The 19,102-nt window shown below is 40.8% G+C and overlaps 1 protein-coding gene and 1 long non-coding RNA gene across 3 annotated transcripts in view; one reads left to right on the top strand and one right to left on the bottom strand.

The window, feature by feature from the left end:
- Nucleotides 1-19,102, top strand: part of LOC132493667 (uncharacterized) — a 97,170-nt gene that overhangs the window by 8,851 nt on the left and 69,217 nt on the right. The window lies entirely within an intron of this gene.
- On the bottom strand, nt 1,713-16,556 carry CBLIF (cobalamin binding intrinsic factor). The gene is made up of 9 exons (XM_060105080.1): nt 16,478-16,556; nt 15,604-15,780; nt 14,763-14,876; nt 14,207-14,347; nt 12,187-12,368; nt 7,901-8,078; nt 6,328-6,529; nt 4,062-4,180; nt 1,713-1,774 (listed from the first exon to the last, which is right to left on the bottom strand). Exons 1-9 carry the CDS (start codon nt 16,554-16,556, stop codon nt 1,713-1,715), a joined length of 1,254 nt encoding a protein of 417 aa, XP_059961063.1.

Genomic DNA, 19,102 nt, shown 5'->3' with positions numbered 1-19,102 from the left:
GCTGGGTGCGGAATACACACACACACCCCTTCCTTTGGTTGCCCAATTTTTTGTTAAAGGAGAAAAAGTCATCTTTGTTTAAAATAATTTCCCCCCATTTCCATTGCTCAATTATTATGTGTTGAATGGAGAAAACTTAGAAACCAGAGAAACAAATAAACAAAAAAAAAATCAATCACTAATCATTCTATCATGCAGAGATAACCACTGTCACACCCTGGGACGGAGGATATTGTGATGTCGTGTAGTCTGATTTCTTCACTTGGCTATGCATGAATGTCTTTTCATGTCATCAAGTATTTATCTTCAGCATGAATTTTAGTGACTTATAAGAATCCCATCATACAGACCCACCAGGGTTTACCTATGCATTGCTCTGTTTTTGGACATACACATTGTTTCCATGTTTTCCATATTACAAACATTATGATATGTTATGAGAGAGCACTTATTCACCACTCCCTGAGGGTTTCTACCATTGTAAAAGCCCTGGTCTTTTTCGGCGATACAGTGACTTACCTAATAGCCGTGATGGGTGTGAGGATCTGGGCCTGTGTGGTTCACGCCTCTTTCTCCTGGGAGCCAGCTTGTTACCAGAGAGCAGGTTCTTGCTCTGAGATGCCAGGAGGGGAGGCCTGTGATGGGGCCGTGAAGTCTGCCCACTTCTGGGCTTCAGTTTTAGGAATGTATTGAGGCTGCATATCTAAGTTTTTTTGTCTAATCGTCCCAGCTGACATTTAGATTCTTATATATATCTGTGTCCTCTTATGATTTACCCCTTTCTATAAATTTCAGAATTAGGACTTTGGGGGATCAAAGTGTATATCTTATGTCTTTTGATACAAATGTTCATATTCTTCTCTAGAAAGTTTCTTCCAGTGTTGACTCCAACAAGCAGAATTTACCAGTTGATTGTCTTAAATTTTTCTCCCAAAGATCTGTAACTTCAGTATTTATATACACATGTAGGACAGGGTGAAATTATAGATCTATATTTTATATCTAAAATATTATATGTATTATTTATGGGACAGTTATATATCTACATTTAATATATAAAACATACTATATGTTAAATTTATATTAATATTAAATACACACTATGTTCATATTAATATATTAAATACATAGATAAATTATATAAAATATATTTGAAATGTGATTTACACAGAACAAATATTGGAAATGGAAGTTTGTGATATATCGATAACATGATTTACCTAGTTCTGAACCATCTGGGAGCTTCATATGAAATAATTTTGGTCACTTTATGTATGGATGAATGTGTGTGTACATATATATGTTTACACTAGGTGATTTGAAAAGGAGTACTTGGTCTAAGAAATAAAAATAGAAGTTGTAAAGATACATCATTTCCTTTATAGAATAAAAGAGTGTGTTGGTTAATTAATCAAGATCAGAATGACTTTCCAAAATATCAGCCAGACGTCCCCTTTTCCCCCTCACCCTAGGTTTAAATGATGACTAGCTGTCATTGTCTTGAGAAGCCAGACTTTTTCTTTCATGGGTCACAGATGTTGAAACTCCAGTGAAGTTTGCATCATTTATTTTACATTGTGGTTTCCATGTTTTAACCAGGAATATGGTAGCATTGTAAATACCGACTTTTTTGCACAGATTTGAAATGAGGTGAAAAAATAATTCCAGCCGTCCTCTGGGGACATTTGATAGAAGCTCAATCCTTCTCCTCCTTAGTACTTTGTGAAGTTGGCTGTGATGTGCTCGTTGTTGACGGGTATGTAGTCAGCAACTCCTGGAAACAAGCAGAGAACAACACGAGGTGCCCACGGTGCCCATAACCACACCACCCTCCCACGGGACCAGCCCATTAAATTGGTTAGAGAGACAAAATCGCCATAGAGTTGATTAGTATGAAGGGAGCATGGAACTGAGATTCAGGGGTCCTTGTTTCCAGGCTCTCAGTTGCCATATGGAGCACATCTTTGGCCAAGCCCCTTAGCTTGTGCCAGCCTCCTTCCCTCATTTACACTATTGTACTACTAGTATTTATGCTGAAGAATTATTTTCAGGATTAGAAGTAATGACTGCCAAATGCCTCATACAGTACCTGACACCTAATAAGTATGCAAGAAAGTAGTTACTATTAAAATGGCTTATGTAAGCCAAATTTAGAGCATTCAAGTTGGGAACTCATGTTCATTTGAGAAGATTTTGTAAGAAGTGAGGAAGGGCAGTGGGTTGAGAATTCTTGTCTTTCTGGGCAGGAAACACAGCTGATGACATAATCGATGATTAACTCTGAAGTAGCCAGGCATCAGAAAGCATGACAATTCCAGGCCCAAATCTTTTTGGATCTCAGAGGACTTTCTTTTCCCCAGAGAAGAAAAGTAACTGGCAGACATGAGAATTAGCCTGATTTAAGTTCCCAGGGCAGTTCTTGAGATGAAGGTGGTAAGAGAATTAATAACGATAGTGATTAGCATTTTTGAACAAATACCATGCAAAAGGCACTGAATTTACTCATTTCAAACACATTATTTCTAATCCTTACAATAAGCTAAGAAATAGTTATTGCTCTTTCCATATTATAGCTGTGGGCACTGTGCCTCAGAGAAGATTCATTATTTGCCTAGTGTAGCTAGAAAATAAGAGAAGGGGCTTCAGGAATTCCCTGGTGGTGCAGTGGTTAGGACTCAGCGCTTTTACTGCTGGGCCCAGGTTTGATCCCTGGTCAGGGAACTAAGATCCTGCAAGCTGTATGGTGTGGCAAAAAAAGAGAGAGAGAGAGAGAGAGAGGGATTCTAACCAAGGCTTATGTGACTCTAAGATCTTTCTTAAATGCTGTGCTGCAATTCCACAAATTCTGACTGGCCAGATTTTTTTTTTCACATCCATGGTAGGCTCTAGGAAAAACGTCTCTCTCATTGTAATCTTGGATAATGAAGCATCTTGACAAAGAATGGTGACAATGAACATCAGGTTAACTAGGTAACATCATCCTTCGACAAAAACATAGACCAGTACTCTTTTTTTTTTTTTTTTTTTTTTTTTTTTTGCAGTACGCGGGCCCCTCACTGTTGTGGCCTCTCCCGCTGCGGAGCACAGGCTCCGGACGCGCAGGCTCAGAGGCCATGGCTCACGGGCCCAGCCGCTCCGCAACATATGGGATCCTCCCGGACCCGGGCACGAACCCGCATCCCCTGCATCTGCAGGTGGACTCTCAACCACTGCACCACCAGGGAAGCCCGAGCAGTACTCTTTTTAAGTTGCAGGATATTTTAGTATTTGCGCAAACATTTTAAAGATTGTTAAGGTTTTGCTGAAGTCTGAGTTTTATTCTTCCCCCTTTCCCCACACAAACATTCTTCTTTCTGGTGATTTTTAATAACACTACAACAAAAGAAGGCAAAGAATGGATTTTGAGTGAAGCTGTGGTCTTGATGATCTGCTGTATCACGTACTACATGTATGCCTTGGGCAAGTCCCTTTTTTGTTTGTGAGACTTAGTTTTTTTTGTTGTAAAAAGAGTCACTAATGCCTACAGAGTTGATGTGAGTATGAAATAACATAACGTTACTACATTAATAGATGTTATCTTATCCCTCTCATTTATTTCCCACTGGCTATGAATTCACTGTTCTTTTGCTTTACACATACGTGTTTAATTTTTTAACCCCAAATTGACCATCTTCTTAGATCACACACTTAAAAAAAAATCTTTCTCACATCTGCTTTTTCCTTCTTTAGCTCTTACTACTTTAGGTCAATCCACTTTTCTTGTTCACTGGATATTTTCCCACTGGCTCGGAGTGGAGTTAGGATTCTTGCTTTTTTCAAAAGCTATTTTAGGGAGCTACCCATCTGTTCTATCTATCCATCTATCTATCAACACTGTATATATATTCATGATATATCTGCCTATGTACATACGTATGTAACAGCTATATGTACAATTATTGTATATACATAGAGTCTCACAGTTATTTATCGATTAAATAAATGAATAAATTAAATATGGACATGAAAGACTTAGCCTTCAAACGATGGAGAAAATGCCCACATTACTTTTCTTCTCTCACCTTCATTTAAAGGTATTTCGTCGCCCAGGAACTGCCAATACGTCTTGTCAGTAACATTTTCAGCGATATTGTTAATAGAAGAGACCATAAGTCCCCAGGATGTCATTGTGGTTTCAAATCTGTAAGAATAAAATCATATACGATTAATACCTCACTTTAAGTCAGGCAATAAGAAGTTAAGATGAAGGGATAGAGACCTTCTAAATGCTTTAAAGATCAGAGAAAATCATGTTTCAAAGAGAAAATGCAAATGACTAATGAACATAAAATTACTTCACTTGGAATTAAATAAAAATAAAATGAACAGATTTTTTTAAAACCTATCAATAAGCAGATTTTTAAAATGTAAATGTCCAACAATGGGCAAAAAAATTAGGTGAGAGATGGAATGAATATCCAAGATTGACTCTTTTGCAGTTATGAAAATCATATTTTTCAGTATTTTTCAGTGAAATGGGAAAATGCTTATGCAATAATATTAAGTGAAAATGTGGGATACACATTGTATCAGAAATATCTATCTATCTCGTATATTATGGATCACAACTATTGGTAATATGCATGGAGAAAATACCTATAAAATTATAAAAAATATCAACGGTGATTATATTGTAGATAGACTATAGATGTTTTGTTTTCTACTTTATGCTTCCCCCCTTCAAAATTTCTTCTATGTGTATTTATTACCTTTAGAGTTAGGAAAAGTTAAATCAGGCAAAATTAAAGCTAAGCTTAGAGAAGAAGTAAAGTATATTCATCAGGTTGTTGGAAAATTAAGTATTCTCGAAATGCGATCTTTATCTTGACCTGTTCTACAGAAGTTAGGGAAGTTATGGAGCTGGTCTGTGGACAGCAGACATGTGTACTTATCCTAACCCTGGAGAATAGATCCCATGTCACTCGTCTATTCCTTGGCCTTTGTCAGTCTTCTGGACATCTCTCTGCAGAATTTGGACTGGGCCATCTTTCCTTTGAAAGTATCTCCTCTTTTTCTTTCCATGACCTGTCATCTTCCCCCTCCTCCTCCTATAGCTTAGGCTTCTCCATATTTCTCTGCTGTTCCCTCTTTTTGCAAACTATAAACATTCCCCAAAGTTTAATGTTCTCCTTTGTGATTTATTTCTGTATTTTCCCCTTTCCCAACTGGGTAGTAGAAAGAACATAAGAGTCAGTCAAATCTGGGTTTAGATCTGAATTCCAATAGTTGCATGTTATGTGATCTTCAGAATATTACTTAACCATTTTGGGCATAAGTGGGCATCTGTAAAATGGGAATAATTATATCAGTTTCATGGTTTATTGGAAGCATTGTATCTGCCACCTACTACACTGTCCCTAACTTCAGTCGTCAACTCTATCAGATGACTACCCAATCTCTTTTGCTTGTCCTGACCTCTTTTTCTAGGACTTCCTTTATACCTCCAAAAGCTTCCTAATGTTTCTGTTTTGAATGCCAATAATTAATCATCTAAAGGAATTGGATTTTTCTCTGAAGGACATTCTTTCTTCTGACACTCCTACCAATAGTTTTGAAGCTTCTTGCTCTTGAGCCCCACATGCAGTCACTCATGAGCCCTGGGGCATCTTCCTTGGTATGAGTACATTTCTCCAAGATGAATTTCTCATCAGTTTACAGCTTCATTTCTGTAGTCATGCCCTAGCTTTCCTCCTTGTCACTCCTTCCACAAACCAATGAACATTTTACAACATGACTTTTCTTACTCAAAAACTTTTAATGCTTCTCTGCAACATGAAGTCCGAATTCCTTAGCCTGGTAAGGAATATCACCAATCTATATCACCCAATCTATCACCCAATCTGTCCTTCCAGACATCATTCATTTAATTCAGTCCTGTATTCTCTTGTCTGGTCAAGCTGGTCTACTCATTGCTCAGTCCTGTCTCGAGTGCTTTGTCCTCACCATCCCCCTCTTCCTAGAATACCATCCTTCCATATCTTCCTGTATGGTCCCTATTCTTTGAATGTGGTCCAAAGCCACCAGCCTTCCTTAATTCTTCTAATCCACACTGTGCTCTCTCTCCTTTGAATTTCTGTTTTAAAAACTCCATCTTATATTGACTCGAATGATTTAATTTTTATGAGAGCCTTGCCTGGTTACTAGATTGCAGGCTCCTCAAGGGGCTATTAAATAAAGATCTGTTACATTATCAGAAGGGGAAAAAGCAAGAAAATGAAGGAAGAAGAGAGAGAATGGGAATTCAGGTTGGGCTTGGGAGGAATGGTGAATGTCACTTGTAACACTCACTTGAATGTGGGGTTTTTGCGCTGTGCTTCCTCTAGGACAACAAGTAGCACTGATCCTCCTTTTACAGTAACATTGATGGTCTCATTGAAGAAAAGCGCCACATTCCTCAGCTGGTTATTTATGGTGTATTTGACGGTGATATCGGATGCTGAGGTGGTAGCACGGCTAGGATGGTTGAGTAGAGTTGGTTGCACCTCATGACCTGGGAAGAGCAAAGAGGCCAAATCTGTCAAAGATTATGGGGTTTGTAGTATAGGTACAAATTCTCTGTTGTTGGCAGCTTATCCCAGAACACATTTCAAGAGATGACAGTGGTTTTGTGTCCTTTGTGGATTGTTCTGAAGAACTGGTGTGACCTATGAAGCTCTCATTTCCATCCTAGAGAATTGATCGTAGCTGAAGAACTGACAGCTAGCTTAATAACGAACGTTTATTTTGTTAGAAGGATTTGTAAACTGAAGGGAGGATTGTGAGCCCTAAGTCATGTATTTTACACGGTGCTCACTGTTCACTTGGGGTTTTTTGTTAACCCGAAGAATCTGGAAGCAAAGGTAGTAAGTTTCAGACCATTTAACCAAATACCTGGGCACCTAGTGCAGAATCCTAGGAAGGACTCCATGGCCACCTTGTTCAAGTTGGGAAATCTTTGGGAAGCAGCCTAAGGAGTTAATGAATGTGGCTATGTTTGGTATGATTGTGTCAGATTGCTTAATTGTGGTCTCTATAGATTCTGTACTGAGATAGACAAGGAGCTTACTAATCTCTGCTTATCTCAGGAAGTCAGTGCAACATAAGATGAATCATACTTTATGTTAGTATTTGATTAGAAAGAAGAGTTGGAGGAATCTATACCAAAGACTCTGGGGTGATAAATTTTTTTGCAGGACTCTACTTTCTAGATGTATATTTCTGCCATGTTTGAATTTTAAGTATCTCTGTATTATATTTGTAAATGGATAAAATAAAGATATCTCAAATAAAAAGGTAATGTGCCAGATTTCCACCCCATCCCTTTGGTGTGCTGTGAGCACATTTTTATATCTCCAAGTCTTGGCTGAAATGTCAACTCTGTTCTTCTCCTAAGTTTCCCAAACTCAATGATTGGTCATACTTTCTTTGCTTTTGCACTCTATATGGCTTCTATTTCTGTTTAATACTTATTTCATTCTTCCAAATATTGTAGTTTTTGTCTACATACCATCTCCTGACTTTGTAAAGAGCAGATATGATAAGATATTGCCTAATGTTTGGTGCATTTGTCAAATGAATGAATGAAGTCATATGTTATTTTACTGTTAGGACCATGGATCTTCTCTCTCCACAAGCATCCAACAAAATGATTTACCTATAGTAGGTACTCAGTAAATGTGTGTTGAATGAAGTGGATGTGGGAGCAGAATTCTGAGGGCAGGACAGCATGGCTGTGTGCTAACACACAACTCTTGGGAACTGGCCCTGCCTACATGGCAGTCATGGATATAACAAGACCTTATGCCACTTAAAATTGGTCCACGTATCATTCCTGGCATAAGTTGCCACTTTATAGGGAGAGACAGATGTTAAGAGTTCTTACCAGGGCTGCAAGACACATGGGGCACATCTAGGTATGTCTTGCCTTTCAGGGAAGGGAGGATTTGGGCAATGGACATGGGGTTGCGGAATTTCCCCTCCTTAATCTCATTCAGTACAGAATCCATGGTCTGCTGACAGTTCCACTCCTTGTTAGGTGGTTCAGGTGTCACGGAGAGAGCCTGGGGCCGGGGAGGGGGTGGGAGGGTGGGTAGAGAGAAAGAGAGACAGATTAGGTATAGCTGAGAGTTGGCCTTTATTAGCCTTATAAGGGACAGACTTGATCACTAATCTTTGTGATCAACCAGAGTCCAAAACCGAAGCTGCACGAGGTTCAGGACAACATCTGTCTTATTCACGGCTGTGTCCCCACTGCTTAGTTCAGCGTCTGTCACATAGCAAGTCACACAATAAATATCTGAGCTACACTCAGTTTCAGGGAGTGCTATTAGGGCTGCTGTATTTACTAACAGTTCTTGCATGTAGAAGGAGGATGAGAGCTGGCAAGGCAAGCTCCTGGAGAAGCTTTATTGTAGGACAACCTGGCCATCTAACGGTAGTAGGCTTCTTTTGTTTTTTGTTGTTCTACACACCCTTTTGTGGACTCTTCCCACATTCTTTGATCATGTCAGTACTGTCAGCTAGAGGCTCCACGATCCTGGCCACAAGGGTGGACTCATGGGCTGGGCTAATCGTAGAGTGCTATCCTCTTGGTGACAGTGATTAATGGACACATGCACTAATCAGAGTCCTTCCATGATACACAGACATTGGGAGAGAGAAAGATTCCTTCCCCTTTGCTGGGGTTAGTAATCATTGAGGTGCTAGTGCCCATCTTTCTCAGCCACTCTGAAGAAGCCATACAGCAGGAGAGAATGAGAAAAACCATGGCTGAGAGATGATGAAAGAGTGATCCCTGATGTGATTTGAGCCCTTTATTCTGATTAATCCTGAAATCACCTAATCGAGCCCTGGATCCCCCAGTTTATGTGAAATAGTAAATCTCCATTTTTTTTTCTTAAGCAAAAATTATTTGGGTTTCTGTTATTTGCAAAATGAGTTTTGATGAATACACCAAGCAAGTCACTCTACTTTGCTGAGTTTTCTGTCTCACGGGTAAAATAGAAATCATAGCTCCTGCCTACCCTTGGGGCAGTCATTGGAGGTTCAGATGGGATGCTATGCAAAAGCATTTTGTAATGGTGTGTTGCGGAAGCTGTCCTTAGTACCTCCCTGCCTTTAGGGTTGTGCTGACTCATCCACCAGAGCATGTTAATGGTCTGGGGTTGCTGATGACCCATTCACTTGAAGCTCTGAATGGGAAATGGGTGAAGGGAGGGGAGCCAGAAATGGCTGTGAGCTAGAGGCAGTACTGTGAACAACTAGGCAGTTTTGACAGGCTCTGTTAACCTCCGTAACCATGACAGTGGCTCTTCCCAGAGGCTCCTTTACAGGGCAGTTTGGTTAAAGGGCATCAGTTAGGCTTTCCCAGCAATCGTATCTGTATCTTGTCCACTTGCCATATTCATATGCCAAATCCCACTAAGTGAGATATATCCCCTTGGGATAAAACATCACAACACCAACTCTTTAGAAAGGAGTAATGCATTAGCCAGTTAGAAGTCAATAATAACTTCGCATGAAGAAGTTTATGTCCCCAAGTTAGGTTCTTGTCAGAGGAACCTTTAAAGCGTTGGAATATTTATGGAAGAAAGAGGAGGAAATGCCTCTGGGAAACAATGTGGGTGGCCTAGGTCACTTGAAGGGCACTGACAGCTGGCAGAGGGTGAGTGAAGGCTGCAAAGGAAGCTAAATGTCACCTCTCTTCCACTGGGAGAGATCACAAATAATTATTAAATGCCACATTGTGCCTGTGACTTTTTTTATACCTTTGCTATTATGGGGAAAATGAAATTCCAGGAAATTCAATATTTGCCTAAGATGGTGGCCAATCTGGGATGCACACCCAAGTTGTTACAGCCTTAGAAACCCTTTGTTTTTGACACCAGAACATTTTAGGTTAGAAAAAGTTTATATAGTAGATATCTGGTGATTTCAGACTTCGGACTGCCTGGGAACTCTGGCTTACAGTGGGTAGGGAGAGGTTATGTATCCTAACTGACAAGTAATCCGCCTTTGATATCTGGATATGGATGAGGTCCTGCCTTTTTCCAAGGAAAAACTTTAATTGCCAGGTACAGCTTTTCATGGTGTACTCTGCAGGTGCTAAAATCCCAAACAGAATTCACAAACCAAATTAGCAAAAGCAAATACTTCTCTGTCTGGCTCTAAGGTGAGCAAGGTTATTTTAAGTGAGTCATGAATAAAACTTGCCTTAGATTTCTTGAAGACTTCCTTTGTTCCCCCACAAAACTTTCTAGACCTGAGCCCTGGGAAAGCTTTTGTATGATTCAGCCATAAAAACAAACAGTGTTTTGCTCTCTGACAAAATTTTATTGACCACGACATGATGTAGAAACTGACTTTATTTTCATTAGTTGGTCCTATGGCACATTGGAGTGGGGACTTTGTATTTACTCTTACGTTTAACATGAACGAATTTCTAGTCTATTTATGCCCTTTGCTCATTTTTTAATCTTAATTTAAAAAAAAAAATTTAAATTGAGATGTAATTGACATATAACATTATATTTGTTTCAGGTGTAGTAACAAATGATTTGATATTTGTATATATTGTCAAATGATCACAGTAAGTCTAGTTAACATTCATCACCACACATAGTTTCACATTTTTTATATTGTGATGAGAACTTTTAAGATTTACTCTCTTAGTAACTTTCAAATATATAATACAGTATTATTAACAATAGTCACCACACTGTACATTACGTCACTAATTTATAATGTATAGAATATCAGACCAGTCTCCAGCCCCCTGCACTAGTCCAGAGCTAAATTAGGTTTAGGGTGGGCATTGTAACTCCATGGTTCTGTTTCTTTATTTTTTATTGATGTATAGTTGATTTACAATATTATTTTAGTCTCAGGCATATGGTATAGTGATTCAGTATTTTTGCAGATTATACTCCATTATAGATTATTACAAGATACTGGTTATAATTCCCTGTGCTCTACAGTATATCCTTGTTGCTTATCTATTTTATGCATAGTAGTTTGTACCTGTTCGTCCTATACCCCTAATTTGTCCCTCCCCGCTTCCCTCTCCCCTTTGGTAACCACAAGTTTGTTTTCTATATCTATGAGTCTGTTTCTGTTTTGCATATACATTCATTTATATTATTTTTTAGATTCCACATATAGGTGATATCATGCAGCGTTTATCTTTCTTTGCTTGATTTAATTCACTAAGCATAATATTATGATTCTCTGTTTCTTGGGATTTCCAAGTTGGGAAGGTCATGATGTAGTTTTTCTATTAATCCCATGGGGCATTTTGAGACTGGAGCATAAATTTCTTAGTTTGGACTACAGGATTTGGCCACAGATGACCCTTTAATTTTTGATTCTAGTTGGTTCTCTCTCCCCATTATTATTGGTGTGTTTTCTGTGGGAAGATGTTGCCCTAATCAACGGAAGGGGAGGGGTGTGTGTGTGTGTGTGTGTGTGTGTGTGTGTGTGTGTGTGTGGTTGTATTTGGAGCTATATCAAGCAGCATCTTATAGAATCCAAGCCTGAGACTCTATACTAGGGAAACAGGACTGAGCATAGACTTGATGACCAGACACATCTGGCGCTGACATATATTAGGGATCTTTGTGAGGTTGAACTGAGACTGAGATAGTAAAAGACCTTGACAAATATTAGATGTCCAGGCAGTTTTAGATTATTTTCATTAATCATTTTGAATACAATCCCACCTTTTCTTGGATCAAGGTAAAGATCTGATAAAAGAACACTTGATTGGCAGCATGGAATCAGAAGATTCCAAATTTTTTGAGGACCTCCTTGAATATCCTTATTTTTTAATACACCAAACTTTCAATTGTCTGTAATTATTATGAACAAACTGATCATTATTCATAATAAACCAATATATTTCTTGGATTTATTTATTTCTTTTTTTTTTCCCATGGAAGGGAAAAGAGTTCATGCATATTTGATTTTATACTTTACCTGTGAGGTAGGGATGAATTAACACATACCTGCATTTCACCAGTAGAGAAACTGAGGCACAGGTGCCGTAAGGAGTCTACCTCTAGTCACAGTAGCTGGTCCTCCCCAGAGATACTACCAGAAGCCTGGACTCTTGGTCCTACAATCCAGGCTTAGGGACATGGACCCAGCGAAGTGTATCAATGACGCATTTACCTGCATGGCAAGGCCAGTGCTGTAGAGGTCTCCGATGGTGCCACTGGGTTGGATCCTCATGCTGATATTCTGCACAGCATTGTTTAGTACGTAACGGAACAGGTCTCTGTAACCATTCTCTGAATCTATGGGGATCTTGTTGTACATACAGGTCAGAGCCAAGGTCTCCACTGCTCCTGTGTCTGAGAATCACAGCACGGGATAAGACAACCACCACCACCACAATATGAACAACTAAAATTTGTGTGCTTATTGTGTCCAGGTTCATTATCTCCTTTACCCTTCAGGACAATCTGTGAAATAGGACCTATAATTATCTCCATTTAGGGGATGAGGAAATGGAGGCTCAGAGAGGTTAGGTAACTGCCTAAGGCCACACACCTGAATGCAGATCTGTATGACTCCACAGCTCACGCTTTGAATGAAAGTCGCTTTGAATGAAAGTCGACTAGCAGCATTTTCAATCCCACTTCTCTTGTCCCAATGTTTATCTTTCAAAATGTCAGCAGTTGGTGAAGTTCCAGCCATCACCACCTCTCATTGAAGTCCTCTCTGTCACCCCACACAACAAGTGTCGTCTCTTTTCTGGATTCCTTTGGCATTTGTTGTTTGTGCCTGTTTTGCTATCTTAGCACTCTCTGCTGTTACTGTGCCCTGTGAGTTCTCAGATGGGGGGAGGGCGGTGATTTTCATCTCCCATAGTACCCAGCACAAGGGCTTTTTTCATTATTTCATTCTTATTATGGGTGAACTGAATGGGCAAACTCTGGCATGAGGAGACCAGAAGAAATCAAAGACTTGCCTGATGGCATTTTTTTCATCGATCTTTCCCTCCCCACCCTAATCTCCACCCAAAATTTCATCACCTCATTAAGGATGAAAATGTTGGCAAAGAAGTCCCAATTTCCTGAACTGGCAGAGAGGCCCCAGCAATGCATGAGGTCCCAGATGGGAAACAGAGGCCAGTCTGTGTTTGACCCATGGGGAGGGTACTTGAGTAAATATCTACCTGTGTGCCGGTCTGATAAAGCCTGAAAAGAGAGAGGTTGCTGATGCGGCATGTATAAGAGGTGAAAACCTGAGATAATACTGTTGCTTAGATAGTGGTAGAGGAGAAAAGATGACCACCAATGAGGGACATAACAGTAGCCCCCACAGAGGGCATCATACAGAGGAGGGATCGTTATGTGCAGAAGAAGGACATGGTGTGGTAGAGGATAGAGCTTCCATTCACAAGCAGCCACGTGCTTGCAGGGTGAAGGAATAAGATGGTTCCAGTGCATCCTTGAAGGGGAGCATTATGGGTTTAGTGTTCAGAGAGTAGCTGTTTAGTATAAAGAGAATATTTGGGGACTTCCCTGGTGGGGCAGGGACATGGGTTCAAGCCCATGGTCTGGGAAGATCCCACATGCCACGGAGCAACGAAGCCCACGCGCCACAACTACTGAGCCTGCACTCTAGAGCCCGCGAGCCACAACTACTGAAGCCCATGCACCTAGAGCCCATGCTCCAACCCCGGTCACCGCAACTAAAAAAAAAGCCCGTGAACAGCAACAAAGACCCAACACAGCCAAAAAAAAAAAAGAGAGAGAATATTTGGATGTAGTAAGGAGAAGCATCGAGAAGAATAGAGTGTGGAAGCGTCAGCAGCGATTAAAGAGGAGGTTCAGGGTGGGACTGAGTCCAGACACTGATTTAATAATTTAATCACTCGTCTGGGAACAACTCCTGACTTGGATGACATATTTATTGTTGTCAATGGAGATTCTGATTTGTCTGTAACTGTCAGACATGTCAAGTATTGTTCTGGTTTCTGTTTTATTTTCTCTCTTTCATTTATACCTTAATTCACATGTCCAACAAATATTTGCCAAGTATCTCTCATTTACAGACATTTTCATGGTCCTCAGCTCCTCTTCCATGGAAAGCTCCCTCCCTCCCACTTTCCCTCCAACTCTACCCTTCAGTGACCTCGATGTTCCCAGCTCAGGGCACTGTGTGAAAGTGGTGACCTACTCACCCACGTTGAAGGGAGTGGGATTGTTCTGCAGGCTCTTGGCAAAGAGGGCTGCTATGGGTAAAGTCGTCTCCGGGTGGTTCTGACACAGCGCCAAGATCGCCAGACTGAGCCCATAGAAGGTTGAAACGTGGGTATTGAGGCCTTGGAAAGGGATAGAGGGGCTTCATAAGACTAACATTCACCATAAAGAAGATATTTGTGAAAAAGGAAAAGGCAAACCTTTTAAAGAGACATTGCTAGAAAACCTGTGCAAAAAGAAGGATACCATATGGCAAGAGATAACTTCCGTGTGTCTCAGAATAAGACTGTCATCTGGCATGAGAACAGAATAAAAAGGATGCTGCTGTCTTCAATGATGGCATAGAACTGTTTCCCTGGGATAGTGGTCTTTTCTAGTTCATTGGATTGGAAGTGGAGATCTCACTTGTGGGATCATCAGAGGTACTTTGTGTCTCTTGCCTAAACTTCCACGCTCCCTTCCTTTTTCTTTATAGATTTAAAATTCTCAGGAAAGGCCCTTTGCCTCACTTACCCCTCCCTTCTGGTGAGGTCGTAGTGGAAGATGCCCAGTTCTCCATTCGACTCTGTAGAATCGATACTTTGTTCCCAGGGTCTTGGCAGGAGGAGTTGAGGGCCATAATGGTGAGGGCTAGCTGACCAATGGTAAGGTCTGTAGAAGAGAGAACAATATAGTTAAACAAAGGCATTCTCAGGGGAGAGAGAGCACCAGGGGCCAGGCTGAACTCTCTGCTTCTTTCCAGATTATTTCGATTTTTTAAATAATGTGATTAGTTTTTTGATCTTTCTCAGGGAAAGAAGTATGGAAAAACATTAAGTAGGCCATTAATCTAGTGGCCTCTATGTGACTTGACAATCCCATCAGGAATTCCTGGTATCTGTTTAGAAAAGCAGCAAGAATACCCATACAAATTCATATATAAAAAAGGTACAGTTACAAGATAATTTTAACTTTACTCAAGTTTATCTAATTTGAACCTCAAGGCAACTCCTGTGAGGTAGGCAGAACAGAGATTTTATTATTATTGTTATTGTTGTTGTTACTGCTATTAGTGCTATTGTTATTAGAATTATTTGCATTTCGCAAATTACAACCGTGTGGTTGATGGGGATCTGTGACTAGTTCGAGGTCACAGAATTAGTAAGTGGCAGAGCCAGACCTGGAAATCCACTCTTTTCCATTTAATCTAGAGCTCTTTCTGCTTTACTGCCCTCCTGTGTGAATGCCCTGACTTCACACATGAGTCCTTCCAGGTATGCAGGGAAAGGTGTTTGGGTGATTCAGGTACCATCACAGGTAGCATTGGGGTGGGGGGACCTGGAGGTGGGCCCTGGGGGTGGAGATTCAGGGAGCAGGCAGAGGGGCCCTGGCTTCTCACCAGCTGTGTCACTGTCCATGAGCTTGTGAGTCAGGTTCTTCTGGGCCTCCAAGTTGTAGGCTCCGGCCAGGTTCATGGCAATCAGGATGCTGGGGTTTGGGAAGGTAGAGTTGACCACGGAGCTCTCCATGAGCACTTGGATGCCATTAACCCAGGGCTGCTCTGCTAAGGGAACAGCTGCAAGGGACAAAGCCGTTTACCAAACCCCTCATCCTCATTCCCTCTTCTCAGAAACATGTTTCCTGTGTCTCTTAGGAGAAGACAGGATTAGCCTTGGTATCCTCAGGCATGCTCCCTTTGGAGTCATTATTAAAGAGCAATGGAGAAAACATTGGGCCTTTTCTTTTGAGGCCAGTTAGTCCCTACATCTTCCCAAATAACCCTTATCTTTAAGAAAGTGATTTTTCACTTAGTAACATCGAGCACTATGGCTCACAGACATTTCATGCTATTTCTAGCATGTTCCTAGAAGTCACTGATTTCCTTGCATCCATTTTTTTCTCCCTCTTACGTGAAAACTATGAAAGATTTGGGATATGACCTATCCTCAGCAGGTACCCAACATTCTCACTAGTAGTGGTACCTGGTCAGAACAGCCACTGAGGGTCTTTCTCTGTATCTTCAACCATCATTCCTGCAATGGTATTTCCATTTCTCTTAAAGTAAAATGCATCGACTTGCCTCTCCAAGAACTTATGCTATTAAGTCAGGAAAGACGAACCACAGACACTCACACCCTGACTCACCCGTTTTGGAACTCCTAGAGTGATCGCTGTTTTCAGGCACTATCTCATGAGCAGACGTCAGTGTCTGAGGTTTCTGCCTATCCCCAGGGTAACTGCTTCCCTGACCTTGGAAGAATTGCTCTACTCACAGCATGAGCTTCGGGTCTGGGTGCTGGTCCCAGTCATAGCCCAGAGAAGGGTCAGGAGTTGGAGGGTGATCCGGGTCATTCCACTCTCTCCTGTCCACATCTCCCGTTCGCACGTCCCAGTGTTTGCAAGTAGAGTATTTCTCTACTCTTTCTTATATATGCTTCTCTTTGTAAAACAGTCTGCCCTCCTCCCCCATCCTCCAGCCACTCCTAACCACTTATGCTGACTGCTCTCTCCCTGATAAAACGAATTTCCATTTGCTTATCTAAGTGTACCTACTATAGAGCCTCCAAGGTGCCTGAAGGTCACCTGTAGGCCTCACAGTCATAGGAGACACTCGGGGCTTAATATGTGGTGAAGGCAGCAATGACCAAGTGTCCTTTACTAAAATCCTGGCAGGCTGGCTAATGTGTGAATGTAACAGAGAGACCTTCTCCTAAGCCTTTGCACACCCAGACTGCCTCTTGGCTGTTTATCGGCAACCACTTCATTGAGGTTTGGGGGATTCCTAAGGCACCACCTCACAGTCTGAGGCACTTGCTTTATTACAATAAGCCCTCTTAGGCTCTCAAGTGAGCATCGGCCAGGTGAGGTCTGGCTTTATGCAATGAATTAAATTGACATGACCTGGGTTCCAGCCTAGGCTCTTTGAAGTTGTTTGATGTTGGGAAAGCAATGGGCCATAAATCGTTTTGTTTGATTTCTCTTTCCTTATCTGGGGATGAAAGCAGTTTCAAACACCCAGGGCTTTCAGGTATTATTATTATTTTATTTTTATTTTTATTTTTATTTTTATTTTTTTTGCGGTACGCGGGCCTCTCACTGTTGTGGCCTCTCCCGTTGCGGAGCACAGGCTCCGGACGTGCAGGCTCAGCAGCCATGGCTTACGGGCCTAGCTGCTCCGCGGCATGTGGGATCTTCCCGGACCAGGGCACAAACCCATGTCCCCCTGCAACGGCAGGCGGACCCTCAACCACTGAGCCACCAGGGAAGCCCCAGATATTATCTTTGAAAGTAAGTAATTGCAAAACGTGAGCTCAATGAGCTATATTAAGTAATATGTATATATTAAAAAATGTTTTTAGAATTGTAGCTGTATAATAAAGCAAAGTATATCTCCCCCTCACACAGAGAACTGGAAATAATGAGATTATGAAGGAGGGGGCTACTTTTTTTTTCTAACCACCGCATTTTAAGTAGCTCCTTTTAGGAGGCCATTCTCACAGTGACTCCCAGCTTAGACTAACACAATATTGTAAATCAACTATACTCCGATAAAAATGGAAAAAATATACCATATGATGAAAAAGCAAAAAAAAAAAAAAAAAAAATCAAATTCCTTTGAACGACCTCCAGGCCCTGTAAGATCTGGCATCTGGTTTCCTTCTGGACCTCACCTCCACCCACTTTCTCCTTTGTTCCCTCTGTTCCAGCAGCGCTTCTTGTTCCTTGAACCCATCAGCCACCTTTGCTCTTGCTGTCCTCTCTGCCTGGGAAATCCTTACTCCAAATCCTCTCATGGCGGCTCCCTCACTTCTTTCATGTCTCTGCTCAAAGGTCAGCTTTTAGAGAAGCCTTCCAGACCATTACATGTGAGACAGCCTCCCCCCCCCGACACCCACCATGCCCCTTACCTGCTCTAGCGCCTCACCCTCTGTCATACTCTGTGTGTAGTTCACTTACTGTCTGTCTCCTTCCCCACTAGCGTGTCTGCTCCAAAGGGGCAGGAGCTTAATCTATTTTGTTCACTGCTTTGTCCCAGGTACTTGAGACACTACTCAGCTCACAGTAGGAATCAAATGAATACTTCTTAAAAATTTTTATTTATTTTTTAATTTTATTTCATTTTATTTATTTCATTTTATTTTTTAGTTTCTGGTGTACAGCAGAGTGATTCAGTTATATATTCTTTTTCATATTCTTTTCCATTTTGTTTACTACAGGATATTGAATATAGTTCCCTGTGCTATACAGTAGGACCTTGTTGTTTATCTATTTTATATATAGTAGTTTGTATCTGCTAATCCCCAAATCCTAATTTATCCCTCCCCTACCCCCTTTCCCCTTTGGCAACCACAGTTTGTTCTCTAAGTCTGTGAGTCTGTTTCTGTGTTGTAAATAAATTCATTTGTATCATATTTTAGATTCCACATGTAAGTATCTTATGATATTTGTCTTTCTCTGTCTGACTTACTTCATTTAGAAAGTTACTTCATATTCATATGATAATCATATGTTAATCATATGATAATCATAAGTTACTTCATATTCATATGATAATCTCTCTAGGTCCATCCATGTTGCTGCATGTGGCATTATCAAATGAATACTTTTTGAATGAGCGAATTAATGAACAAATATATAGCATGGGTGATAAAAAAAGGCATTTTTTTTCTTTCTTGGATTAATTTGGTGGTTTCATAGGTGAGAACACAGGATACGTATTGGGATGTGCTAGACAGCTTCTAACATCGACCCATGTTCCCACCTCCTGGCATTCATGCTCTTATATAATTAATCCCCTTCTCTAGCGTGTGGGCTGGCCTTGCCTCTAATCAATATAATGCAGCAAAAGTGATGGGATGAGGTTGCAGTAGACTGGCTCCATCTTGCTTGCAGCCTCT

The sequence above is a fragment of the Mesoplodon densirostris genome, chromosome 7 (genome assembly GCF_025265405.1).
Source record: "Mesoplodon densirostris isolate mMesDen1 chromosome 7, mMesDen1 primary haplotype, whole genome shotgun sequence".
NCBI classification, from domain to species: Eukaryota; Metazoa; Chordata; class Mammalia; order Artiodactyla; family Ziphiidae; genus Mesoplodon; species Mesoplodon densirostris.
This window is presented reverse-complemented; position numbering and strand designations above follow the sequence as displayed.

Coding starts and splice junctions, on each gene's coding strand:
- CBLIF (XM_060105080.1), bottom strand. CDS start 16,556: ATGACCCGGATCACCCTCCAACTCCTGACCCTTCTCTGGGCTATGACT. Junction 12,369..14,206: donor TCCCACTCCCTTCAACGTGG/GTGAGTAGGTCA, acceptor TGTGATTCTCAG/ACACAGGAGCAGTGGAGACC. Junction 4,181..6,327: donor CGCAAAAACCCCACATTCAA/GTGAGTGTTACA, acceptor TTATTCTTACAG/ATTTGAAACCACAATGACAT.